The sequence below is a fragment of the Petromyzon marinus genome, chromosome 18, assembly GCF_048934315.1.
Source record: "Petromyzon marinus isolate PM22_M1 ecotype Great Lakes invasive population chromosome 18, UKy_Petmar_22M1.pri1.0, whole genome shotgun sequence".
NCBI lineage: Eukaryota > Metazoa > Chordata > Hyperoartia > Petromyzontiformes > Petromyzontidae > Petromyzon > Petromyzon marinus.
The window spans coordinates 5506055-5532258 of record NC_133684.1 but is presented as its reverse complement, the minus strand read 5'-3'; the positions used below and the strand labels follow the sequence as shown (position 1 = coordinate 5532258).

At 50.2% G+C, this 26204-nt stretch overlaps 1 protein-coding gene across 1 annotated transcript in view; it reads left to right on the top strand.

Moving 5' to 3' along the window:
- The window catches only part of GALNTL6 (polypeptide N-acetylgalactosaminyltransferase like 6), a 234861-nt gene extending 208994 nt beyond the window's left edge, over positions 1-25867 (top strand). Inside the window, exons 7-12 of the mRNA XM_032956615.2 lie at positions 3874-3991; positions 8099-8206; positions 14430-14651; positions 18135-18251; positions 19573-19722; positions 20468-25867. Of these exons, the coding sequence (XP_032812506.1) occupies positions 3874-3991; positions 8099-8206; positions 14430-14651; positions 18135-18251; positions 19573-19722; positions 20468-20626 (874 nt within the window). The 3' untranslated portion in view covers positions 20627-25867. The remainder of the gene's footprint in view (positions 1-3873; positions 3992-8098; positions 8207-14429; positions 14652-18134; positions 18252-19572; positions 19723-20467) is intronic.
- The last annotated feature ends 337 nt before the right edge of the window (positions 25868-26204 follow it).

The following is a 26204-nucleotide window of genomic DNA, read 5'->3' as shown; positions in this document are numbered from 1 at the left end:
ACACTGTTCTTAATGCTGTCAGTAACTGTAACCCAGAATTGAGCCGACTATTCAAACGCTCATGCCCAATGCTATAGCGCTCAAACAAATCCTGTGACTAACTGGAAATGTAACCATAATGCACGAATCCTGACATCTCGTCGTAATTGGTACTCGTTTCTGCATGGGGGAACGTAGGAGAGTGACAATCGGAAAAGCAACTCCCAGAATAAGGTACGCATTCATGATGGGGCAGCCAAACTAATCAAGGTTAAAACTAAATGATGAAAGTGACATGTATTTGTTTGTTTTAACCCAGGTAAGGCCTCACTGAGCTATATAGCTCTTTTTTTCAGAAGTGACCTGGCCACAAATGATTGCTCAACGAAGTGGCTTATCACGTGAAAATGTATCGCAGCCAAAACTCTTCAACGCGCGATGTTGATCATTCGTGTGGAGGGAAAAACCGGAGGATAAAGGGAAAAATTGCACGGCACAAACGAGAGAACATGCAAACTACAAATATTAAAACAGGCGTTAGGGTGGGGGAATCGAACCCACGACTTGCTGCATACCAGGCCAGGTAGTTTAACATCTCCTAGCCACTGCGGCAGAAACCAGGGGACCCGGAGAAAAACCTCCTGACCCTTGAAGTCGCACGCTAAGATCTTCATGTGGCTGAGGGCCGCAAGACACCGACGACTTTACCTATTGTGCATTTGCACAGAACAAGTGCTCCAACTTTATATATATGCATATATATGTTTGGTGCGAGTGATGAGAGAAGCTGACGGCGCATGCGCTTGCATGCGCTGAGCGGGTGACGTGGGAGCGGTCACTCAGCCTGTTCGCTCGCCCTGCTTTGTGGAGATTTTGAGTTTAGAAATCTGCGGGAGCGTCCACGGGAGTGCTCGTGATCTGGGCTCTGCCGGGCCTGCAAGCGAGGAGTTGCCCCAGGCCACTCGCGCTTCCACGGATTTATTTTTTTATTTCCTGCCCGTCTCGAATGAGGTTGCTTTGAAAAGTTGAACGTTATCGCCGCGTCTCGGCCGAGCCGCACTGCCGGAGAGCGGCATCCTGGCACTCGCGAGCCGGCGTTGGTCCACCCCTGACGCAGGGGGATCACGCGGTTTAGGCCCACGCTACCACTCTACAGACCTATGTTGCTATACGGTTCACGTCTCGCTTAATAATGAGGGCAATTAAGCTTTTACGATATATGGCCACTTGTCTTGGCTTCACGTGGGAGGAAACACGTCGGGGCATTGCTTTCTGATGTAACATCAGGAGCACAATTTGAATAACATTGGCGGGGGGGGGGGGTGGTGGAATGAACGAGAACTATTTTGTTTTAACCCCAACGCTGGATCTCTGTGTGCACGAACGCTGCGTGCGTGTGTGTGTATCGTGTGCACTGCTGTGTGGGGGGCAGCAGTAGCATATTGGTTAGCACCGAGCGCTACGAACCTGGCGACCCGAGTTCGATTCTGGCACACTGCCGACAATCTGTGGCGAATATTTATGAATCGGTCCTGGGTCTTCCGAAAGGTCGGCGAGTATCAGCACTGGGAGGACAAAAAGCGGCCGGGAGTGGTGCTGGCCACCCACCCCCCTCGTGCCCCGTGGCACGGCCTTCATCGGTGCTGATACTCGCTGACAGCACGTGACCCAGCAGACCGCATTGGCTACCTGTGCGGGATCTTTTGTGTTTTGCACCGGCCGTGTGGAGAGCGCGGAGCGCAAGGGGCCCGTGGTCGGCTGTGCACTCTTGAGCTGGGTGTGTGGCGTGTCATGTTGTGTAAACAGCATTTCCTCGCTCTTGCCCAGGAGTTTAATTTAGTTTGAAAATACCAAAGAGAAAATAAAATGGAAACAAGATAAATGATTTTGTGCGGCAGGTAGGCTTCTTCCGTTTTGCACGCTTGGCTCCTTTGGTTTTTGTTTTGTCCGAGGCATTTTGGCAGAAAGAAAACTCATTTAAGCATGTCCCACGACAGCATTGTTTTTCTTCACGCGCAGAAAGGGCAAGTTTTATTTCAATTCTGTTTTATTTTATTTATATTTCCCAAGTTATTTTTATTTACTCCACCCCCCCCTCGCCCGCCCGCCTGCCCGCCCTCTGTTAGCACGTGAGTGTATATGTTATTTTCGGAGTGGCCACCTTTTACTGCTTGGCTTCCGTCCCTGCTGATGCCTGATCTCATGCACCAAGACTCCAGGCAGAGGTGTCTGACAGTCGCCTGTCAGAATTCATTCTGGATGATTGACCGCATTAATGATTTGAAACGGAAGGCGACGAATCCTGCACGCAAATTAATTAGCACACTTAATCTAACATAATCGACACGTAAAGACGAATGTAATTGTTTTTTTCCATCATCACCACCGCCACCTACATCGTCGTAATTATTAAATCGTCAGCTTTACATGTGTCATCGTTTTGACGTGTGTATTCATCAAGCATCGCCAACTCAAAATGCTCACGACTAAATCACCATGCACGTGCCTGACTGCATCTGATTTTAGTAGCTAAGCAGGTGTGAGCTTTGCGAGTACTTGGATGTGTATCACAGGTATTTCAGGTGTGGGCTGCAAGGTTACGGGGAGATGATAGTTCAGCAATGCATTGTTGAATCTGTCTGTGCAGGGAGTTGAGGATTCATTACCTTATGTATGCGGGGGTCTCTTTGGGTACTGGACTTTCATCTCGAACACAGCAGCGTAGTCCTGAAGACTCGGCAAAGCCTTATTACATGTTAGGTAGGTGGTGATTCCCCGCAGCTATGCTCCTCTCAATATAATGAATTGTGAGCCTTAAGCATAAAGAATGATTGCTGAGAATCCTAAATGTGCCTCGGTCTGTCTCTGTGAGCCTCGGCATTAATACTAAACTCTGAAAATCATATATGCGTCTTGTTCTGGCTTTATGAGCCTCGAGCATTAACACTGAAGCCCAAGACTTGTCACCATTAACCCTTTCTGAGCCTTTGGGCAATTTCACACTCATACGTGGGAATCCTAAATGTGTCTCGGCCGGCCTCTCTGAGCCTCGGGCATTAACGCCGAACCCTAATGACGTTAAGGGTGCCTTCGTCCGGCTCTTTGGACCTCGGTAACGATAGCATCTGCTGCGCATCGCGACGTCGCAGCGCCCCAGCTTGCGATTCTTTTTTTGTTTTGACGACAGGCGCAGCTTATTAACATAGATTATGAACTCTAATTTACTACCCCAGTCTCCATCAATGGGTTACCAGGGCCGGACATGTCACAGGACGCCATGGTGCAAATCACTCGGCCTTCTTACCGCGACAGGGCATAGGGGCAGCGACGCGGCCCAGCGGCAGCGCTGCGGCTCGCCGCTAGTCACTCCGGACGTTCACGGTTCGAATAACAGCGGACGCCCTGGTTAATACTGCGGTGTGGAATAATCACCCCGATAACACGACGCGCCGTCGGATTCGCGGTGTGTGTATGCTAAAGATCCCCTGACGTAGTTCACAAGGGAAAGGCCATTACGCGCCAGCGTCAGTGCCCAAACTTGCCAAATTCGCAAATTAACCGCAAAATTACTCAATTTGGATTACAATGCATAGCAATCAGCCACCCCTTCCTGACAGATTAATGCTCCGGGTCTATCTTGCAGACAAGACTGTGCTGGTCTATTGCGTTCTCACCTAGCTCAACAAAACTACGATCGCGGATGATTGAGTGGCTATGCCATGGCTGATGATCACCTCTCTGGCCGTGGCAAGGGATCAAAGCCCTCCTGCCACAGCGGGCGATGTGATGTCCGCGGCTTAGTGGACATTCTCGTGGTGGGTGATCTGGTCACCACACTGCGACGTGATGACTGACCTGGCCTCGTTGTGCCGTGGTACGCGTGGCGTGCTGCAGGTCCCCCGTGATGGCCGGTGGGCTGTTTGCCATCGATCGCCGCTGGTTTTACGAGCTCGGAGCCTACGACCCGGGCCTGGACATCTGGGGCGGGGAGCAGTACGAAATCTCCTTCAAGGTGCAGACAAAAGCCTTTGCCATCACCGCCTTTGTCATTGCCACCGCATTGTCATAGTTGTCGGTTGAGATGTCATTGTTGTCATCGTCATTACTACTGTCCGACGTTTCGCTTAACGTGCCAGGAGCCGAGTTCCCGAGGAAGCTTCCAGATGTGCGGCACATCGGACACTGTGCCAAACGACGGAAATACATCATAAAACTGTCGTAATTTTCATGCTTCCATCGTGATTAACGTAGCGTCATCCTCGCCATCATCATCATCATCGGCAGGCTGTTTTCATTGGCGGCACGGTGTTGCAGTGGTTTGGCACACTGCGCTATGAACCCTGCGACCCAAGTTCGATCCCTGGCCACGGCTAACATCAGTGCCGAGTGAGATCTGACACTTTCCTAGGTGCCCCTTTCACAAATCTGCCCCGACCAGCGTGGTGTTGTGTGGTCAAACGACTCCAAGATCCACATGGAAGGGGGAGGCCTTCATCCTGCAGTCGATTGACACTAGTCATGTCGTGCAGCATAAACTCATCATTCGTAATTACTGTGTTCACCTTACATGCATGGAATCAGGTGTGTAAAGCTATTATGAAAAAATGTATGCAGATGTTATGCAAATGTTCCATTTAGGCTCACGATACAAACCGTGCAAACGAGACAGGGTAAAGAAAAAAGAGGCGACACAAACGGCGAGGTAAAAAACGAGACGAAATAGAATTTCAAACAAATCAAGACCCTGAAATCGCGACACTTCATTGAATCGCTGGGGAAGCAAATCGTAAACATGCGAATTGATGACGATCGCCATCGTGACCACCGCCTAATCCACAATCATTGTCATCCCAACCCACAATCTCCACCACGTATTGTACGCGACTCGATAATACCTGCGTATATTGAGTGTGTGTCCCTCATACGCTCGGCAATGGAATTGGCAGAGCACCCTAATGCAGCTGGGGCCCTCCTAATAAAGGAGTCCTGAGACTCATTGAGGCTTTCCTGAATAAATAACGCTCGTGTGTGTATCTTCTCCTGAACCGATGCCTGGCACCAGAACTATTCTCCCGATACCTGGAAGGACTGTGTCGCTAAATCATGTGCATCGCAATTCCGTGTTGGGATTGCCTGCTCTGCTCGGCATCCTAATATTGTATTATACATCCGTGGTGTGTGTGTGTGTATATATATATTTTATTTTTTCGCTAAAAGCACCGCACATAAAGGATCTCAACATTGATTACAAGGGTTAGATTTGCAGTTAGTGCCAGAACCAAATTGGTATTGATCAGAGTGGGTTTGCGTGAATTCCACCTCGGAGAGAGATACGTCTTGTTACCGCTATCATTCCTTGCTCCACTATTCTCTCCCAAATTTTTTTCCCCAGTCTGAAATAAAAAAAAAATCGCGCTGCAAATGGCAACATCCATCCTCATTCTTGGTTAAGGGCTGAGTGGGTGAGGGACGGGAAAACTGAGGGACGACAAGAGAGCGGGAGTAAGGGAGTCGGGGAGCTGAATGTTAATCCTGTTCTTTCTGTCTTGTGGCCACAGAGACCACTTAAAAAAAATGTAATCACCGCACCTGCAATGAAAGCCACCATCCCTCTATCCCGTTCCCTCTCACTCCCACACCTTCTCTGCGGGCTGACCCCCCCCCCCCCCCCCGCGCGCCCCCTCCCCTTCCCCACCACTACATCCCTTTCTCTCTCTCTCTCTCCCCCTCTGGCTCGTCTTCTCCCTTGATTTTTTTTTGCCGCTTCCTTGGTCACCGCGCGTGCTAAGATGTGACACGTGAATTTAAGGGGGAATTTCGGGGGCCAAGAGGTGCTAAGGGAGGGTGGCAGAATTGCGAGGCTCGGCACGTTAATTCTGAGCGCCGTTCACAAAAATCTGTCGCCCACCATCGCCTCTTCCGCCGACGCCGCGGGGTGCAGATAGTGCCGGATTAAGCTAGTGCGGGGCCTGTAGCATATGATGTTATAAAGGGGCCCTAAATAAAAAAAATATACACATTTTAACACAATTTTTTTTTACTTGCAAAAGTAAAGTAATTGTATTTTTTCATTTGCTATACAACCAGATAATTAATACGACAAATCGTTAACCTTAAACACCCAGGCGTTCATAAAAGTTGAAGGCGGTATAGTACTATGGTAATAGAGCAAGTGCAGAATCACTGAACCGGAATTGATAGCTTGAAAGCATTTAGCGCGGGGCCCTTAAAATTGCGGGGCCCGTAGCTACGTGTAGCTACTTTTGCTATGAGGAAAATGCGGCGCTGGGTGCAGGGTCTGCGAGCCGCTCTGCCAGCAGCTCGTGTCAAATTGGCCGAGGGATCTTTGTTGATGCATCTCAAGGTGAATGCAGTGTAAATAAATAACTGGTTCTCTCGGCACTTGTCTTTTTTTTTTGCTTCATCATCGTTGTTGTTTTCATCTCCTTACAGTTTACTTATTTATGCTTTATTTGATATGTGCGTTGTGCACACCCGGTGGGATTGCTTGTTCCACGAGCATTTCCCTGCAGTCGCTGAATTATCGTGCCGTTGCTTTGAATGGTTCGACGCTCTCGCGAGAGCCTTTCCTTGTTTCCTATTTTTTCAACTCTCTTGCCGTGCCCATTTGCCGCCGCCGCGACTCACCGTGACCTCTCGCAATGTCCAACGCAAAATCTGCCCCCACCTCTACACATCTTCACCGCCTTCGCCGGCCATCCCGCTTCACCGTGCCCTGGCAATATTTTTTTACAGCTATACGGGGAATCTTTACCGAAGGGCGCGCGTACTCATCCGCGTTTGTGCCACGCGCGTTATCAAACGGGCGCGTGCCCCACTTCACGTCAGATGGACGGGCGGTCGTGGGCGGTGCGTGCGTGTGCGCGCGCCCACTTCACATGCACACATTGTGTCCCACTCGGGGCTGAGCTCACGCCACTCGTTTCTTGACAGATCGCGCATGCCAATGACACGACCGCAAGCCACCGCTGGCTTCCGCCTTAATCTCCCCTCGCAGTCGCGCCCAACCGCTGGTACTGCCCCAGCCTACTTGTTATCGCTGCGCTCCATGGCGCCTGCCGCCGCTACTCATCCACCGCACACAGAGGAGGGAGATGAAAGAATGAACAGGTGGCAAATGATAGCGGAGCTGTCGCGTGCCACAGGTGTCTCAAGGGCCGGATCCGTGGTTTTATTTTAAATTAATGGGGGGGGGGGGGGGGGTGGGGGTGCGTTTCATGAATGGATAAAAGATGAACGAAGGCACGGCGACCCTTGTGATAAAAAAAAAATCCTGCTGTGCACAGAAGGCATGATGCAATGCGGGCGTCTGAGTGTGACCGCTTCTCAAAGCGCTGTACTGGAAGAGTGGGACCCACTCGTTTTATAGAGGGAGGCAGAGGGAGACCGGCTCAAAGCCCACGAGATCGGTGGTTTTCTGGAGCTCGATTGTGCATAGCCAGGATCTTGATCATTGTGCATATTTGCAGTTGCAGGGTAACCCCCATAGATTTGTCATGAGACGCATTATTTGGTGATGCTGCTGTTGCGTTGGCAAGTGGTGCACAAGCACAAATAACAACATCTAAATCAACATTCTTCAGTGCCTCTGCCTTAAAGGGAAAAGAATATATGAGGCGACGTTTTGGGGCAATGGACCTTCTTCATCGCACGTGTATGCATTGCCTTTTTATGGCACTGTTATTTGCGATTGTGACGAATGTGTGGATGCTTCCGATGCAGCATCACCAGCTATTTTGTTTACTTACAAAGCTCGCGTGCGGTTTTCTTGCAACAGCAAATTTATAATCAAGACATACGTTGTGTCGAGTTTGCTTGCTCGTAACTTTCACATGCATTACCGATCACCGGCTCAATCCCTCGAAGGCCTTTCGCGCCTTTCCTCTGTCGTGCGCATTGGACGTTTGTCTTCGTGGACCGACATCGTCAGTCTCCTTTTGAGGACGCCACAGCCCACGTTGTCCCCGTCCGACCGCTCGATAAGGTCACTGCTTTCTCATCACCTCGTCCTCCCACCTCCCCGCCCCTCCCCGCTCCCCGCCCCCATCTCACACTCCATCTCACACTCTTCCCCCCCCCCATCCCCTGCCGTTCCAAGGTTTGGATGTGCGGCGGGCGTATGGAAGACGTGCCGTGCTCGCGGGTCGGACACATCTACCGCAAGTACGTGCCGTACAAAGTGCCTGCGGGGACGAGCCTGGCCAAGGTAAAAGCAAAACAAAAACACACCGGGCACCGGAAACCGAGCATGGTGAAGGCTGATGAGGCAGTACGTTATTGCCTAGGGGGGGGGGGTTTATTTCCCATTTTAGTTTTTTGCCTTCCTTCCGCGCTTGCGCTGCGTGGACTCTCTGGCGTGCTTTTCGTTTCGCGCCGCGCGTCGTTGCGCACGATGGTGTCCGGCGCGATTCTTCGCTCCGCGTGCCGCTCGGAGCTTCCGCGTGATCCTCCTGAACGTTGCCACGGGCGTCCCCCGGACCCCGCTGCTCAGCTCCTCAAGGAGCTCCCCAGCACGTGCAGCCAAATGCCGAAGACTCTGCACGAGAACCTTTCGTTGGCATGGGGAGCCAGGGGCCAGCAGGTTGGGTGGCGCACACCGGCCAACCAAATGCTAGCCCTGCCCTCACCCTTGCCAACTAGCTAACCAAATTCCACCCCTAACCTACGAACTCGCCATGAGTGCTAGCTCTACCCCAACCCTAACCAGCGCGTCAATAAGCCACGAGTACTCGCCCTTCCGATACCCATAGCCCCAAACGACACTTTTCTGAGGGAGGAACCTTTCGCTCTTTGTTGTTTGTCATTCACCGACGATGTTCGCGCCCCCTCTACCGAGTGAGAACAAGGTGAGCCATCGGGGGGCAATCCTCCAACGCAACATGATATCTCTCCTTGGGTAAATATGCACGACGACACTTGACGCTGGGATTGTCAGTCAGACTGCCAGATTTAAATGGGTCTGTGTGTTTACCGTGTCTCTGGGTGTACATACGTGCGGTTTTGGCGTACGCTTGAGTGGGTGGCACGTGCCGCTATGCTTTAGTGTGTGTTGAGCAGAGTGAAAAAGAGATTCATGGCTCATCGGATGACTCCAAGGATTAATAAATATTCTGATTCTGAGTTTATCTCTGTTGCTGACCTCTTTGCTTTGATGGATATTGCACATCTCTGGAGGGGGCTGAATTATCAGTCAGTACGACAAACACTGCCATGCATTGTGCTCTTTTTACTGACCCTATAGATACCATGATGAGTATGATCACGACAATGATGATGCCAGTGAGAACTATGGCTGTGATGATGATGGTAGTGATGATGGTGATGATCATGACGGCAACAATAATGATGATGGTAATGGTGGAGATTCGGACACTGATCATGATAACTACGGTAGCGAAGGTAAAGATGGCAACGGTGATAATGAGAGGGTTCGTCAACTCAACCTTGAATGTAATTTCAGCTCGTGAGCTGATAGCCCGGCTCTCCAACCTAGGCTGTGTTCATGTTCACTCGTACAAATATTTTGGCAATATTGTCATGGCATATTCTATTATGTTAGAAATAAAGTAATAACTCACGTTTCCTTCCAATTTGCCATTCTCAAACTATTTTAATTTCCCCGGCATGTATCGGTGGCTATTATTTCATAATTGACATCAGCGGTAAAGTGTTCCTTCTTCGCTTATCGTGCGGCAGACTCCCAACTGGACGGTGCGGTATTTTTTTTTTCAAATTGATGTCGGATTTATGATTCCACCTTTAACCACGTGGCCCAAGCAATAGAAAAATCAATATCTGCCCCCCCCCCCCACACTTTCCGATGCCGCCGTTCTCTCTGAGAGCAACTGCCTGTTTTATTTTTGTGTTTCTTTTACCGAAGCGCAAGCGTGGCAGCTGTCCCACATCTGCAAGAGGGCCCTAAAGAATCGTACAATCCCGCGCGTCATTGCTACTCCCCTCTCACCACCCCGCCCACCTCACCCCAATCGCGTGCAACAAACAGATGGCTCACGGTAAAGACAGCACTCCCTGAGCGGCCGTGCGGCCACCGAGCTGGTTCGTGCCGCGTTGAGGAGTCGGATCCTGCGCCGAATTCGTATTGCGGTGGCGGGCGCCTGCTTGCACACGTCTGCGGAACAACATCCCATCGTCACCATCATCACCATCGTCTAGCATTTTCTCTCTCTCTCTGCAGAGCCTTTCGCGTCGTGTAGCGCCCCCCCCCCCTCCGCTTCTCTCTCCCCTCTGCCAGGCTCCTTGCGTTGTTGGAGACCATTGGCAATGGGTAAAACATTCTTACGGGGAGGGGGGGGGGGGGTGGCTGCTGAAGTACATTTGAATACATGCAATTACATTTATATCAATGTATAAAATATATAACAATGAATTCAACCGACAAATACACTTCCTGTTTTAAACAAACGACATTTTAAGTGGATTATTTTTCGTATTTAGTCGGACAACGTGAGCGCGCTGGGTTGCCGCTGTCAGAGCGCGTGGTGGACCGGCGCGTCCGGCAGCAGCGGGTCCTCCCGTTGCGCCACTGCCCGCCACGTGCTCTGCCCGTGGCGACCTCGGCCCTCTCTCGTCGAGTCCGGCTTTGGCAGGGCTCTCGGTGGGGGCGGCGTTTGAACACTGGAGCTGGTGGGGGGGGGGGGTGGATTGGGTTTGATGGGGGCTAAGGGCTAGCCTGGAGCTGGGGTCACGAGTGGTGAGATGTGAACTCCCTCGCCTGGTATACAGGAGGTCGTGGTTTTGCTCCGTGGTCGTGTGAATTTTTCTCTGGGTCCTCCGGTTCCCCCTCCCCCCCACCACATTTAGAAACACGCATTTCGCGTTTAGAGTATTTGCCTGCTATAAATATCTACACGATAAGAGGCCATCCATTGAGTCCGTAAGCATGGAGGGGGGAGGGGGGATTAACCCAAATGCGTACCACTTGCGTATGGGGGGGGGGGTCTACTGACAATGTACGCATAGGAAACGAAACGGGGGGGGGAGGGGGGGTGAAGCCTCGATAATAATTTGTCTACATTGGCCTTAAAATGAGTTAGATAGTTCTGCGGTGGACTCTCTGTTTGCTTAAACATGTTAATATTATTAATCCTTGTTCGTTTTTGCGTGGATTAAATATCGGCCGTTCTATAGGATTCGCAGGTGGGGGGGGGGGGGGGTAAAAAGTCCGCGTGCGTACAGGGAGGGGGGGGGGGACGGGTTAAGTTTAGACAGATGTTTGTGTACGCACTAAATGGATGGCCCCTAAGCCGCTTCGTTTGAGCTATCATCTGTGGCCAGAATCGCTTCTGAAAAAGAGCTGTGTCACTCAGGTGGGCCTTGCCTGGTGAGATTAAGAAGAAATACAGAAGAGCTTAGAGTTACACGCACGGGTCTGTTCCCCATCCTCCTGCAGAGCGAGGATGCGTGCAGCGTGTGGCGGTGCAGCAAGCAAGTCGCTCGCCTGTCCCTCCTGGTGTTTGAGCGTCGTCATGTCGTACGTGTGTGGCTTCCCCTCGGTCTTCTTTCGTTTCCTCTCGTCCGCAAGCGTTCCTCAAAGAGATGTTGCTCTTCATGCCTCCTAATTGTGTGTGAGCAGCCCCCTGCGACGGTAGAGTCTTGAGAATCACTGAGGCCTTTGCTGGATGTGAAATATTATTTTTTTTAAACAGATTGCCTCCCCCCAATCTACCATGGGCCGTCATCCCATCTCGTTCATTGCATTACCCGGTGAAATGACGCGTACGGCTTAAGACGAATAAAATTCACCGCGTCGATATTTCATCGGATCATCGATCGGCGCGCGCGAGCAAGAGAACAGGCGACGTGGCCGTCACGACGCAGCCGCCACCCCCCCCACCCCCCTGTCGTGGAAAACGTTTCGGGCTCGACCCTCGAGGTGCCTCTGGTGGCACCGCGCGGCGTCTGTCCAACTCTGCTCATAGCCGCTCCGCTCCGGCGCCGCCTTCCGCGATGACCAGCCATCGGGCGCCTTTTTTCAAGTTGTGCGGAGGGTTCAATTTGCATGCGAATGTAGATGAGCGGGCGATCACGAAGAGGCGAAGCGTGGCCGGGGGTCGCAAGGGACTGGAGTTGTTGTCGTAGGGTACGGCACGGATACCGCGCTCGTACGTACGTGTGTGTGTGTACACGTGTGTGTGTGTGTGTACATACACACACTACACACACACACGTGTGTGTGTGTGTGTAGTGTGGAGCGGTGGTGTAGTGGTTAGTGTGCTGCGCTACGAACCTGGCGAACCGGGTTCGATTCCCGCTCACAGTCAACACCAGTGACGATTATCTGAACCGGTTCTGGGCCTCCCCGAGGTCGACTCAACCTCAAATGAGTACCTGGTGCGGTCTGTAAACATCGCCACTGGGGAGACAAAGGCTGCCGGGCGTTTGCGGCACTGGCCACCCGCCGGCTCTCGTGTGCCACAAGTGCCGACCTTCAGAGGTCACTCCTTGCTCACAGCACGTGCCCCCAAAGTCTGTTAGAGGCTACACGCGTAGGACCTTATGTCTTTATCCTTTTGCCCCGTTTTCAAATTATGGAGCCCGAAGGGTTGTGTGGGAGTTCGTGAAAACGAGCAGCCATTTGGGGGCCCTCTCACGCAGTAAATATTACTTACATGCGCGGGTCCACCACATGCAAGCCACGCATCGTATAATCACATGCAACTGGGGCTAATTATGCTTTACAGGAGTCGGACGTCTTTATTCGCATTACTTAACTGGAGTTTTATGTCTCTATTCAGATTATCTACCGCATGTTCAAAACCTTAGTGAATATCTGTGTGTGTGTGTGTACGTGTGTGTGGGCCCACGTTGTGGGGGAGCGGTAGTGTAGCGGTTAGCGCGCTGCGCTATGAACCCGGCGACACGGGTTCGATTCCCGCTCACGGCCAACACCAGTGACGATTATCTGAACCGGTCCCGGGCCTCCCCTAGGTCGACTAAGCCTCAAATGAGTACCTGGTGCGGTGTGTAAACATTGCCACTAGGGAGACAAAGGCGGTCGGGCGTGGTGCTGGCCACCCACCCCCTCGTGTACCGTTCCGGCCTTCATAGGTGCTCGCTAACAGCACTTGCCCCTACAGTCTGTTAAGGCTATATGGGGGATCTTTGTGGGCCCACGTGCCAGGCGTATACGTGGTACTAAAATTTCTGTGTGTGTGTGTACGTGTGTGTGGGCCCACGTGTGCGACATATATGTGATACTAAAATATTGCCGCTTCAGTGGTCTTGTGCAGTAAATATTGTGTATATTGTGTGTGTCCATGATTGTATCATGTAATTTTGATGTACAGCGCAGTGATTATGCCCCCGTTTATTTTATTGTGTAGCGGCAAATAATTACGGGCTGACTTTACAGCCGTATAAATTACGAAGAGTGGAACGGCGGTGCAGTGGTTTGCGCTGTATGAACCGAGCTCAATTCCCGACCAACGGCCAACATCGGTGGCAAGTGATATCTAAATCAGTCCTGGCTCCCCCCCCCCTCCCACCAATCCACATTGTCCACCGTGTGGTGAAGTATGGTCAAACATCCCCCTTGACCGATACTTGTCACTTTGTTTAATCATATTGCACCTCTCATTTGCGCAGTTGACTATGTACGGTGCGAAAGAAGTGCAACATGCATACATAGAGAATATACGTATAAACTACAGACATCCTAAAACGACTGCGTACCTGTCCCCAAGAATCTATGTGCTTCCAGCGTTAAGGCGTCACAGCCCTGCAACTTAAAAAACTATAAACATTTTTTCTTACCAGGCACATCCCACTGAGCTAAATAGCTATTTTTCATAAACGACCTGGCCACAAAAGATAAGCTCAACGAAGTGGCTTATCATCACGTGGACATTTATACCAACCAAATACTCTCAACGCATTTTTCTAAATGTAGGGGGGGGGGGGGGGAACCGGAGGACCTGGAGAAAAATTTGGGCGACTATGGGGAGAACATGCAGACTCGAAATACACAGCAGGTGTCAGGATTGGGATTGAACCCACGACCTCCTGTATACCAGGCGAAGTAGTTAATATCTTACCACCGTGGTGCCCTACGGCCACGATGTACTAGTTAGCACACTGAACAATCCAGAGATCGCGGCGTTCTTAATTCCCCCCTCGACCCCCCTCAAGCAGCGGGATAACTGGATTCATCGCAGTCGATCGGCTGGTCACACGTGGTTGGACAAAGTGCGGGGGTGTTCTCCCACCTCTTCCAAGCCATCATTCCAGCATGCGAGAGTCGGCCAACATAACCCCGAGAGCTCCCTCTAGCGGGAGGCAACACTTGTCCCAGCAGTGGCGCGAGCGAGAAATTGCCAGGGCTGTCCCCTCTACCTTCTGATATCCACAGCGGGGGCACCCAGTGACCGGCACGCGCATGTATCCCCCCCCCCCACCCCCCACGTGGACAGAACCTGAAGCGCGTGGCGGAGGTGTGGATGGACGAATACGCCGAGTTCGTGTACCAGCGGCGGCCCGAGTACCGCCACCTGTCGGCCGGCGACCTCACCGCCCAGAAGGAGCTGCGGCGCCATCTCAACTGCCACTCCTTCAAGTGGTTCATGCAGGAGGTGGCGTGGGACCTGGCCCGCTTCTACCCGCCCGTCGAGCCGCCCGCCGCCGCCTGGGGAGAGGTGCCCGCGTCCGCGCAGCGCGAGCCACTTTACGGCGTCTCTTTTTGTTCCCGCTCACTCGCGCACGACAGGAGCCGTGCCCGGGGGGGGGGGGGGGGCTGCGGGTCGAGAAGCGCCAGGGTTGTTTTTCCACTGCAGGAGCAAAGCCGCGTGAATGTACGTTTAACTTCTTTGGCACCGTACGTAGCCAACCCCGCTAATCCGAGGTGCGGGGGAAGGATGGCAAACTAAACACTTAAAGCAGTTCCAGAGAGGTGAGTTTTCAATCTCGAGTTAAAAGCGCTTAGCTCCAGTGGCTTCCTGATATCGGAGGGAAGCCGTGCCGAGTCGTGCTGCCGACGTCACGCCGGCGTCGCTCTGACGTCGCACGCAGTCAGTGGATTGAGTCGAGACGCGCGTAGGTGACGTGGTGACGATGCGTCGAGTTGTCACTCACGGACGTCGCGCCGACGTCACGCCGGCATCACACTGACGTCACACTGACGTGAATGCTTCATTATCCCCGCCACCTCCGACCCCGCTTTTGAACCCGAGCCAGATTCAGATGTCTTTGCGAGGCCAGTGTAGCACGCTTTGCTTCTGGCTCGGCAAATAGCCAACGGCAAATAGCCAGTGGGGCAATAGTGGCAGGTCATAGAAGCGTCACCTGGCTGTCAGTTGCCTGAACACATTTCTATTTATACAGCATCTCAATGCAATAGCACTTCAGGATGCTCCACAAAATAAAAAAAATATACATTTTGGGTGGGGGGGGGGGCGAAGGGGATTGTGGTGCGGCAGGGCGGGATGAAGCAACCGGGGCCGAACAGCAACAATGAGCCCTCGAGGCAGGCGGGGCAGCCAGGGCAGCCAGGGCAGCCAGGGCAGCCAGGGCAGCCAGGGCAGCCAGGGCAGCACCAATGAGTCCCACAGTTTCCACGGGGGGATTAGGGACTCTTCACCAATAAGTCGCAAGCCGCCTCAAGCCATCGGTGGACAGTTCACTTAGTCCCTCCGCGTGGGATCGTCCGGTGTAGTGAGCCGAGGGAATGTGAGGTGGAGTAAAACTAAACGAAAACGAAACTATTAATATTTTGCCAGGTAAGGCCCACTGAGCTATGTAGATTTTTTCAGAAGAGACCTGGCCACAAATGATCATTCAAAGAGGTGGCTTATCATGTGGACATTTATAGAAGCCAAATTCTCTGAACGAACGTTTCTAAATGTGGACGGAAAAACCGGAGGACCCGGAGAGAGACGCGCAAACTCAAAATATACAGCAGGCGTCAGGGTAGGGATCGAACCCACGACCTCCTGAATACCAGGCGACGTAGTTAACATCTCGCCACCGTGGCACCCCACGATCTGTACATAGACACAGAGCGACTTCTGAAATAAAGCTGACATTCAGGCAGCGTGAGCTTACGAAAGAAAGCTCATCCTTGACATTGTTTGAATGCCTCTTGGGTGGATGGTATGTCTACAACATTTATGCAATGTGTTTATAAACAAATAGGCGACATTAGAATGGTAATGATAGTAATTAGAAGGCCTTTGCCAAGTGACTGTTGAATGTAGGCCTCCCCATTGTCAGAATTAGAATCAGAATATGTATTTATACTGGAGGAATCCAATGAGCTCTAAAGCTCTTTTTCACAGATGTCCAGTAGGGGCGATTGATGGACCATAATTCACCGCACTGGTTAGAACGAGTTTTTTTCGATTTAAAGCTTTCGTGACTGCAAGGATTCATCTTCTTTGGTTCTTTCGGTAAAGTCACGTAGAATGAGAATAAAATAATAAATTGATAAAATAAAATAACACAATAATATTCTCACGACGTTTCGGCAAAGAAGATGAATCACTCCAGCGCTGTCCTCCAGACAGTCTCGTCCCCTTCACCTGATGAAGGCCGCTTGTGTTGTGGCCGAAACGTCGTGAGAATATTATTGTGTTATTTTATTTTATCAATTTATTATTTTATTCTCATTCTACGTGACTTTACCGAAAGAACCAAAGAAGAAGAACGGGTTTTGTCAAGAAGAGTGAGGGATCATGATCGGTTAAAAGATATCACTCGGCGCTGATATTAGACGTGGATGGGAATAAAAAATTTGGGTCGTCGAGTTTACAGCGCAGTGCGCAAATCATCGCGCCACCCTTCCAACCCAGTTTGTAAATACGTATTAATGAAAGATTGATGATTACAAGCCCAAATTATGCGTCGGAGAACACACCACTTTTTTTCCAGATATAGTGTTTTTACGCGTACAATTGTGGCAAATTGGCAGAAAATATATATTTTGCCAATTCTCGGTGGAAAACTGCCCTTCTGCCATCCTCATAAATGGGTTAAAACATTTTTTCGTAATTGATACATCTTACAAACCTGCTTTTTGTAACATTCGTGCATCATATTAATGACGATTATTATGATTGCGCTGGCCTTAATAAGTTGACGGTGCTCTTTGACCGCGCGTGCGCCAATGAGTGGATCGCAGACGGAATAGCAAATTAACTACGCGAGCACAATTCAGCGTGGGGCTCCACCGTGTGCACGTGCACGCGGGAGGATAAGATACGTACGCTACAAACATGACCCCTCCCACGCCCCCGCACTGGAACATTAGTTTGGAAAAAATTAGATTGGACGCAGCGTAATTCCAAGGAAACGTTCGGTTCGCCACAGAAGTGACCAAAACTTTGCAATTAACCCCTTAAGGCACCTTGCATGTTGCATGGAGCTAAACGTACGCGGTGAGGATAACGTTTCGGTACAAAAGGGGTTGCTTTCTCATTCGTTATATAATTGTATTACAAGTGGTGTTTTGAAAAAAATATCCCCAGGAGTAGAAGTTGACACCGGTAACCTGACAGAGGTCGATTAAAATTGAAAGCGCAACTAAGCAAGGGGGGTAAAAATAAAACAACCCCTTCATGAAATTATCATGAATTCCCCTGTGCTCCTGCTTCGAGTCCAACAGTGTAAAGGTTAAGGCCTAGTTTTCATTAGGTGGCGTTTCTCAGGCCCATTAAGGAAGCTTTTCCAATTTTGTTATATTTCCACGAGATTCTCCTTCAAACCGCATCGTTATGCTAAGCAGCTTCGGTCTGATGCAAAGAGAGCCCTAACAAGCTTAAAGCTGACTCCAAATTGACCTCAAACCTGCAATTACAGACAGCACACCTGCGCAGATTCGGGTGCGATCTCATTTTGGTTCATTTGTTCTTTACCGGGAGTAAATGCGAGGAGGTAAATCTTCCCCCACTCATGTTGCATGCACGTACGTGTGGGAGTGGCATTGAATGGTCCAGATGGAGCCTGAGCCATGGACTTGCCCTTGGACAGGGAAATTAAAACTACGGTCGAATAATCTCCATCAAGCTGCACGGCATATAGGGAAAGCCCTCATCCAGCAGTGGTTGAACACAAGCAGGCTGTACTTGTCAGGACATCCCTCCACGTGCACTGACGTCTACTGCCCATCGATTTGTCCGGCGCAGATCAGGAACTCGGCAGCCAACCTGTGCATCGACGGAAAGCATGGGGGGACTGGCACGGAGCTACGTCTTGACACGTGTGTGAAAGACGGCTCGGAGCGCACCTGGTCGCACGAGCAGGTAAGGAAATGTCGCCCGGACACCGTGGGACCGACCTCCTACGAGCCTGGTGCAAACCGGGCGCAGACATTATTGTTCCTTCAATTAATTCTAATTCCTTACCTCGACGTGTGCAGGATGTTGCCAAAAGTTTTTTTTACACCGATTAGCACGTTTGGCTACGTACGGTGTGAAATACGTTCATAATACATACATACAACAGATATAAATGTTTTCAATAAAGTGAAATCGTTGAATGTTATCCACAAAATTCATGATTATTATTATTGGTTTCGCACATGTTTAGACATCCAATAACATAACCAGGAGTTTAGGTTAGGTACAGTTAAAACCCATTGGACAATAAATGCTTATTTTCAATGGGGGCACCATATCAACCTGGTTACAGCATAAGAAACATGAATAAAACAAACCACAAACAACTGTGCACGGTCAAGTTTCTGAATGGTAAGGTCATGCATCAACTTGAGTGGAATGCGTAAGACATTATATACACTCTTTGGTTCTTTCGGTAAAGTCATGTAGTAAGAAAATAAATTAAATAATAGAGTACGACGTTTCGATTGCAACACAAGCAACCGTCATCAGGTAGAACTAAATTTGAGAGAGAGACAAAACACAGACACGGAGACCCACAAGCAGAGAGAGAGACAACACAGAGACACACAGAGAGAGACACAACATAGACACAGAGACAGACACACAAGCAGAGAGACAACACAGACACAGAGAGAGACACACAACATAGACACACAGAGACCCAATGCCTCTGTGTCAAATCAAGTTTGACATTATATCCAGTTGATATTAGAGGCTCAGGGCAGCCTAACTGGTAGCAAGCAGTCGTTAAAAATAACTGGAAAGAAAATAAAACACCACGAGTACACCAAAACACAAGAAAAGTTTTCAAAGCACCGAACGTTTGTGGTAAAGGTCTTTAAATCTCGGTCAACTCGAGGGAAGTTCCATCGGCCGGAACGCCCGTTTCCTGGAGAGCCTCACACTTAAATGCCAACCGTTTGATAACAACAAGAGCGGACATTTTCAGATTAAGATTTAGTGCCACCGCCTCCCGCCCAATTCTTGGGAAATTTACACACCGGTGACAAGGCGTCCTTCATGCTCAACCGCCCGGTTCCCCAAAAAACAAATCACGCGGAATGCGTGGCATACATTTCATCGTCGCGGCTTCCGCTCGTTCGCGCATTTGCATCCAAAGTTGTATTTATCATCGCCGGTCGCGTGCCGCCGTCGCCTCCTCACCCCCCTCCCCTCCCTCCTCCCCCCGCTGCCCGTGGGTCGCTCTTCGCGGCCCCCACAGGTGTTCACGTTCGGCTGGAGGGAGGACGTCCGCCCGGGCGACCCGCTGCACACGCGCAAGTTCTGCCTGGACGCGGTGTCGCACTCGGGCCCGGTCACGCTCTACGACTGCCACGGCATGAAGGGGAACCAGCTGTGGCGATACCGCCCCGTAAGCCCGCCCACACGCTATAACCCGCTAACCCGCCGGCGACGGCCGTCCGCTTGCGCCTCACGGCACGAAAACGACGGTGGAAACGAATGTTGGTTCTCCCTCAAATATTTTTTGTCGAAAATATTTTCTCGCCCCGCCCCTCCCCCTCCCTCCCCACGAACAAATATTTGGTAAATATTGGAATGTTTTTTTCCTGCCAGCAAACATTTGTCTCCCCCCCACCCTCCTTCTCCCCCACTTAAGCAGGGTTGAGCCTGGTTACTGCTTCGGTGACACCCCCCAGGACTTACACAGTGTTGTAGTTGTGGGGCTGCTATGTGGCCAGGAGAATGGCAGTGTTGCGTGTCATCCCCTCGTTTGCATAGATTATCTCCGGGCACTCCGTTCCCTTCGCACTTTCAAGCCAAATGCTCACCAACGGATGTTGGCCAAACGTCCCAATCAGGCAGGACCCTCCTGAGACCGACTAATTTTGGCACTCGTTCGTTTTCATACAATGGCATGAAAACGAACGAGTGCCAATTTCCAACCCCCCGTGAGATCACGACTCGTTCCAAATGTCTTGTGTAAGCGCTAATAAAACTCGGCATTTTAACGGGGCCCCCGGACCCGCGCTGAAATCGCGAGTCGGCCCCTTGAGCACATCGCGTTTGCGTCTCAACCGTCGCTCTCCTTCCGCTGCCTCCCCCTCCCTCCGCTCGCTCGCTCGCTCGCTCGCAAAAACCCGCCCGCTGCCCTCCAGGACAAAACCCTCTATCATCCGGTCAGCAACAGCTGCGTGGACTTCCACCAGGCGGAGAAGAAGATCTTCATGAACACGTGCGACGGAGACTCGCTCACGCAGCGCTGGCTCTTCGAGAACGTCAACGCCACCGTCCTGGCCAAGTTCAACAGCAGCTAGCACCTTCTGCCGCCCGTCCGTTCCCCACCCCCCCCCCGCCCCCCGCCAAGCCTGCAAGAGTCTCGCTCCTTTCCTGACTCGAGAGTGGAGCGCTGACGGAAGAGTGGGAGAGGGGGGGGAGGCAGCTGCACGGACTTCAGCGGCGGGGCGCGCTCTCACCCGTGGAATTGAGCGCCTTCTCTCCCCATCCCCTCACCCCCCTCTCATCCCACCCCTCCCACCGGCGCACGTCTCTGGGCGCCTGTACGTCCGAACGGGTCGTTCTGACGACCGCACGCTTTTTTGTTCGAACGTGCGAGCACACGTGCATGCAACAAGCACGCACGCGCACACGCACGCACGCACGCACACAAAGAACCCTCTGTTTAGCCTTATAGACGTTTGGGGAAAGTGCTGCGAGTGACCGCTTATTGTGAGGGAAGTTAAATAGAGTTCGGGTTGTAACGTAATTCACGTGTTAACGATCACAGTGACCCAGGTTTGATTGCTCGCCATGATGCACAACATGTGTGGCAATTCTGTAACTGAATCTGACCGATGGTGGACTTCCCTAAGGTCAACTCAGCCTAAAATGTGTACCTGGTGCAGTGTGGTCAACATTAGTACCGGTTAAGGCAGACGGATATACATGGTGTTGGCCCTACCAGCCACTCGCGCACTTGCACACACAAAGACATGGGCACACACAAAGACAAAGACGCATTCATGCACGAACATATGGACAAGGGCGCTCAGGCACACACACGCGCCATGCACGCGCGCACACACACACACACACGCACGCGCGTGCTGGAACACAGCCCACCCCGTTCGAATGCCGCGCTGCAGAATTGTAAAAACTATTTAAAAAAAAATCTCGTGGAAACGGACGGACGAGCAAGCTAAACGTCAGGAAGAGTGGCCTCTCTGAGTGGTTAAAGATCTGGCGAGGCTCAAGACGACCTACGTTGAAGTGCGAAGGATTTGTATTCACTACGAGTCCGCTCTTGTGTTGATGCCTGTGGGGCAGTCCGGGCTGGCACGTCCAAAAGTGTGCGTCGGTGCGTTGCGTGTGCATGCGTGCGTGTGCATGCGTGCGTACGTTTTTGGTGGCATAAATCAAAAATTGTGCAGAGTCCTGGCTTGTGTCTGTCACTGCAGGAAACTAGCACATCAAGCAAATCGTTTCACTCAGGAACTTCATTCTCCATCACACGTTGGCAATAAAGAATAGGCTTTACCCTTTCCGGAAATAATTACAGGAGGTGTTAAGCTGTTCAAACACCAAATAGGCACACAACGCAAGGCATCAGGTCTGCATTCACCACACATGCTTGTGGTAAAATATGCAAACAAACATGCTCTATTTGGTATTTGAACATCTGAACAGCTGTATTATTCCTGGGGAGGGTAAAGCCTATTCTTTTTTTTTCTTCTTCATAATTTTGATACCGGCAAAAAGAAAATGGTCCCGTAGATATTTATTTGAGATTTTGCAACGTAAAACATCTGGCAGTTTTAAATCTCTTGATCGGCAGAAACGATGAACAACCTACAGGAGTGTCGTACAGGGGTGGGTGGGGGGGGGTGGGGGTCACGCTGCTAAGAGACGGACGGAACGAGGGGCACGATTGCGAGACGCACGCCGCAGCTTTTCAAAAGTTGCGTTTGTTTTTCCCGACGGGAAGACGCGGTCCCGCGTGTTAATCCAACACGAAGGGAAAATGCCACTCCCAACGGGTTGTCCGTCGCCGCAATACCGTTGCCATTCGGCGATGCGGTGTGGAGATTCGTTCGCAGCAGAACGTCGGTAGAAAAATTGGCGCTCAAGTTTGACCGTGAGCAGCCTTCGCTCCGTCAATTTCCGGGGGTATTTAGCTTACTTTTTTAAGTTTATTTCTTTCTGAATGCAAATCGAGACGAATTAACAATCAAACGAACGCCGGTTTGTTTGTTTTATTTGAGTTTCAATCTTGTGGGATAAATGATAGTTTCGCCCAAGTTGTGGCACTTTTTCATGTTTGGTGCAATAATGGTTTATTGGTACAGAATGTTAAAAATGTAATGACATTGCCCCCCCCTCTTCCTCTCCGCCCCCCTCTCGATTCACTGCTGATCTTTCTGAACGTACAATGGCCTGGGTTTATTATTGTGGCCCAAAACAAAACAAAAAATTTCAGTTTTTTCAAGTTAAAGTTGTGAGGAAGGTGATCTCAATACTCTGGTAGAGATGGAGCAAATCTAACCTTCCCGATATTTGCAAAATGTTCATGATTCAGGATCGCGATTCAATTCGGAATCACACCACACCCCTTTAACCTGCCGACAGATATCACTGTCTTAAAACGTAACTTTACAATTTAGTTTCGTAATAATACAAATGCGTTCAACCAGCAGTTGATAGCGAATGTCTGATGATGTTTGTGATGCAGTGTAGCGGTGAGGTTCTCTCGCCTCGTGCACGGTATTGACGCAGCGCCTTTCCTGTAACAACTCCATCAAGAATACTTTTGGTTTTCCTCGCGGTTACATGTTGAACTCGACGGCTCTATGGACTCTCTCGTGGACTCACGTGAATGGGCAGATGCACAACCTACACCGCTGCTCAAGGGTTTGTGTGTTCTTTGTTTTCTGCGGTTGGGCTTCACGGTACTTAGACGTGTTCCCGGGAGCCGGAAAGCTCTTGGCATGGGGAGCGAACCGTCGAACATCACGCCGAACGACAACCCGGAACGCACATCGGGCAGCAGAAACGACTTGGGAAAACACCGACTTCACTCTGACGAATCGCCACATGCCTACAATCCTGTGATTTAAAAAAAAACATGACTTACAGTGTAGCTGCAAAATAAATAAAAAGTTTTCTATTGTACGCTTGTACATATGAATACTGTATATACATACACGTGTGTACATACGATAATGCCAGATTTCCTAAATCGTTTGATTTTGTAATGTCACCCAGTGTTTGGTTTTTATTGGGGGTTGGGTTTTTTTTCTTCTATTCGCCCACTTGTGTACAGTGTCCGCTCGCGAAACTTTCATCATTGCTTCTCAAATAGGGCTGCCGCAATAGGGGGACGCGACGATATATCGTGCGACCCACGATATATCGTGCGACCCACGATATATCGTGCGAACCACGATATATCGTAGCTATACCCATTTGCAAAAAAAACATCGTCACGTGACGATAACTGTGTCGCATTATTCACGTACCTTTTTTTCCCATTTCCTCTACAGATTTTTTCTCAAAGAACGATAGTTTAAAAAGTTTACGGTCGTAGTTAAAGTAAAAACAAAGCTATTACTCATGAAACAATTTGAATGGAGTAGTCGGCAGGATGGCGATTATAAGACGTCATCATTTTCTGACGAGCTTTGAGCACTGTCCATTGTAAAGGCGCAGTGATTAGACGTGTTGAGATAACTGCAGTGGGATATCCTTTCAGCACTCGTCTTGCACTTTAAAGTACATCAAAGCACAACAACCGTATGACGAGAATGTGAAACGCAAATTACGAGGCTACGAAGAAACTGATATTGCGCTAATAGACGTATCTTGAAATGGGAATAGCCTATCGGATATCACGAAAAAATCATATCGCGGCAGTCCTCGCCTCAATAAGCGCGCGGGCACGGAACTTGCTTGCTAAGTGATCACTGCGGTGGTGAATTCCAGCTTACTTGCAGCCTCTTGAACACGCTTGCGCGAAATGTTTATGGAGCCTCTCCTGCACTTTCCAGCCGTGGCGCTCCCCACTTCAAAGCACCGAATAAAATTGCCCCGACACAAATTGGCGGGTCTGCATTGCAGCGGCAAATCACTGCAGGGCCATGATTTCGGGTGTCTGGTAAAAATGGGTAAATGGTTAAAAATCGCTTTTTTGTGTCTTTTTCTCCAACCTTTTATCATGGTCACGACATGAAGAACCTATTCAGAACTGTCGCAGAACAGAGCGCCTCCCCGTTATAGAACGGGTCCGCAGAAGAAAATATCAGAGAACTGCTTCTGAAATGTCTTCAAGTGACCTCTAATCCTCACTAGGGAGCAGCACTGTCCCACCTCGCTCTGCAATAGAGAGGAATTGCCCGTGACATGACAGACAAACTGAAAGTTTGCATTTCTCGACTGGAATTTAGCCGAATTATCTGCAGGACCAAATTCAATGTTACGGGGTTTTTTTTGTGTGTGCAGTCATTCGTGGACCGGGACACACTGGATTCGTACCAAGGGTCAATGTGGTGCCGGGTCAGCACTCTGATATTTGAGGCACCCGGCCACAGCAGGATTCTGCTGAAACGGTGAAAACCTTTTTGCTGGAATGAATAAGCACCAATGATTAATTCATTCATGCTGTCTTCGCTTGTGTGCCTGGTGGTGTGCGCGTGCATCTATTGCACATCTGGCATCACACCTGGGCTCGCTTTGGGGGAGGGGGGGAGAGAAAAGTCTTGCCAAGGGAGTTGCTTTTTTTACGCATCTTTAGCAATTGCTTTTCAGGTGTCACCCCCCCCTCCTCCTCCCCACACACACACACACATTTGAGATGCCGAATGGAACCTCGGATGTAGCGCTTGTTATTAGAGTGTTCTTACGAGGGATTCTTATTTATGTCTCTGCTACACGACTGTAGAGGCGGCAATAACCAATAGGCGACAGTTTAAAGCCGCCGTCACCCACTTGTGGCTGCTTACGTTCGACATGAAACAACGAGTGTCGGCCCGAACCTATTTTTGTCCTCGTTTTTGCTGTTAATTTACCTTCGTTAGTGCGCTCGCTTCAGCTCCGCTGCCAGTTGCTATTTGGCTTCGCATAAATTCTCAGAAACGGCTCCGAGCACCGACTGAATTGTAAGCTCAGGCTGCCTGCCGCCACCAATACCAAACAACACCGCGCAACTGGAAACCCACCGCAAGTGGAAAATTCTGTGTTTGGCGACGGTTCCCCGTTAGCATTTAGAAGCAGCCTTAACTACGGTGGGAAGGCGAGTGCCCGAAAAAAAACCACATTTATTTCCTGTTGACTTTTTTATAAATATAAAGAGAGAGAAGTGGTTGCAATCGGCAACCTGAGCCGGAGCTGCGGGAAGTGTTGCCGTGACGGCGTGGCGTCGTGCCTGGCGTGTGTCGGACGGTTATTACTTCAATGAATCTAAAATAATGTCCCGTGGGGCTGGCCGTGTGTGTCGATTGGCAGCAACAGCAACCATTGTACATTCGACGATGTTGTGTTCTGTCCTCCACTGGGTTTTTTTTTTTCATAAACAAAACACCTTAACGTTTCAAACATGATTTTAGATCGATCAAAAAGGGGGTAACATTCTCATGTTTTATAGGTGGGTGTAATTTAATTTTAGTTTACATGTAAGGTTCATATTGTGGCTCATTTCTTGGTATTTCACAAAACACTTGATTTTTTATTTTATCGGTAGGGATGGGTGCAGAATTGATCAACTTGATTTTAATAAAGGTTCAGAGATTTTTTTTTTATTTCCAACAAAACTTGCGTTGTCCGTCATTCTTCTTCTTTCGTATGGCATTGTGAAAAGCAACCGTTTTTATTTTTTCTTAATGATCGTCATAAATGAAATGCAAA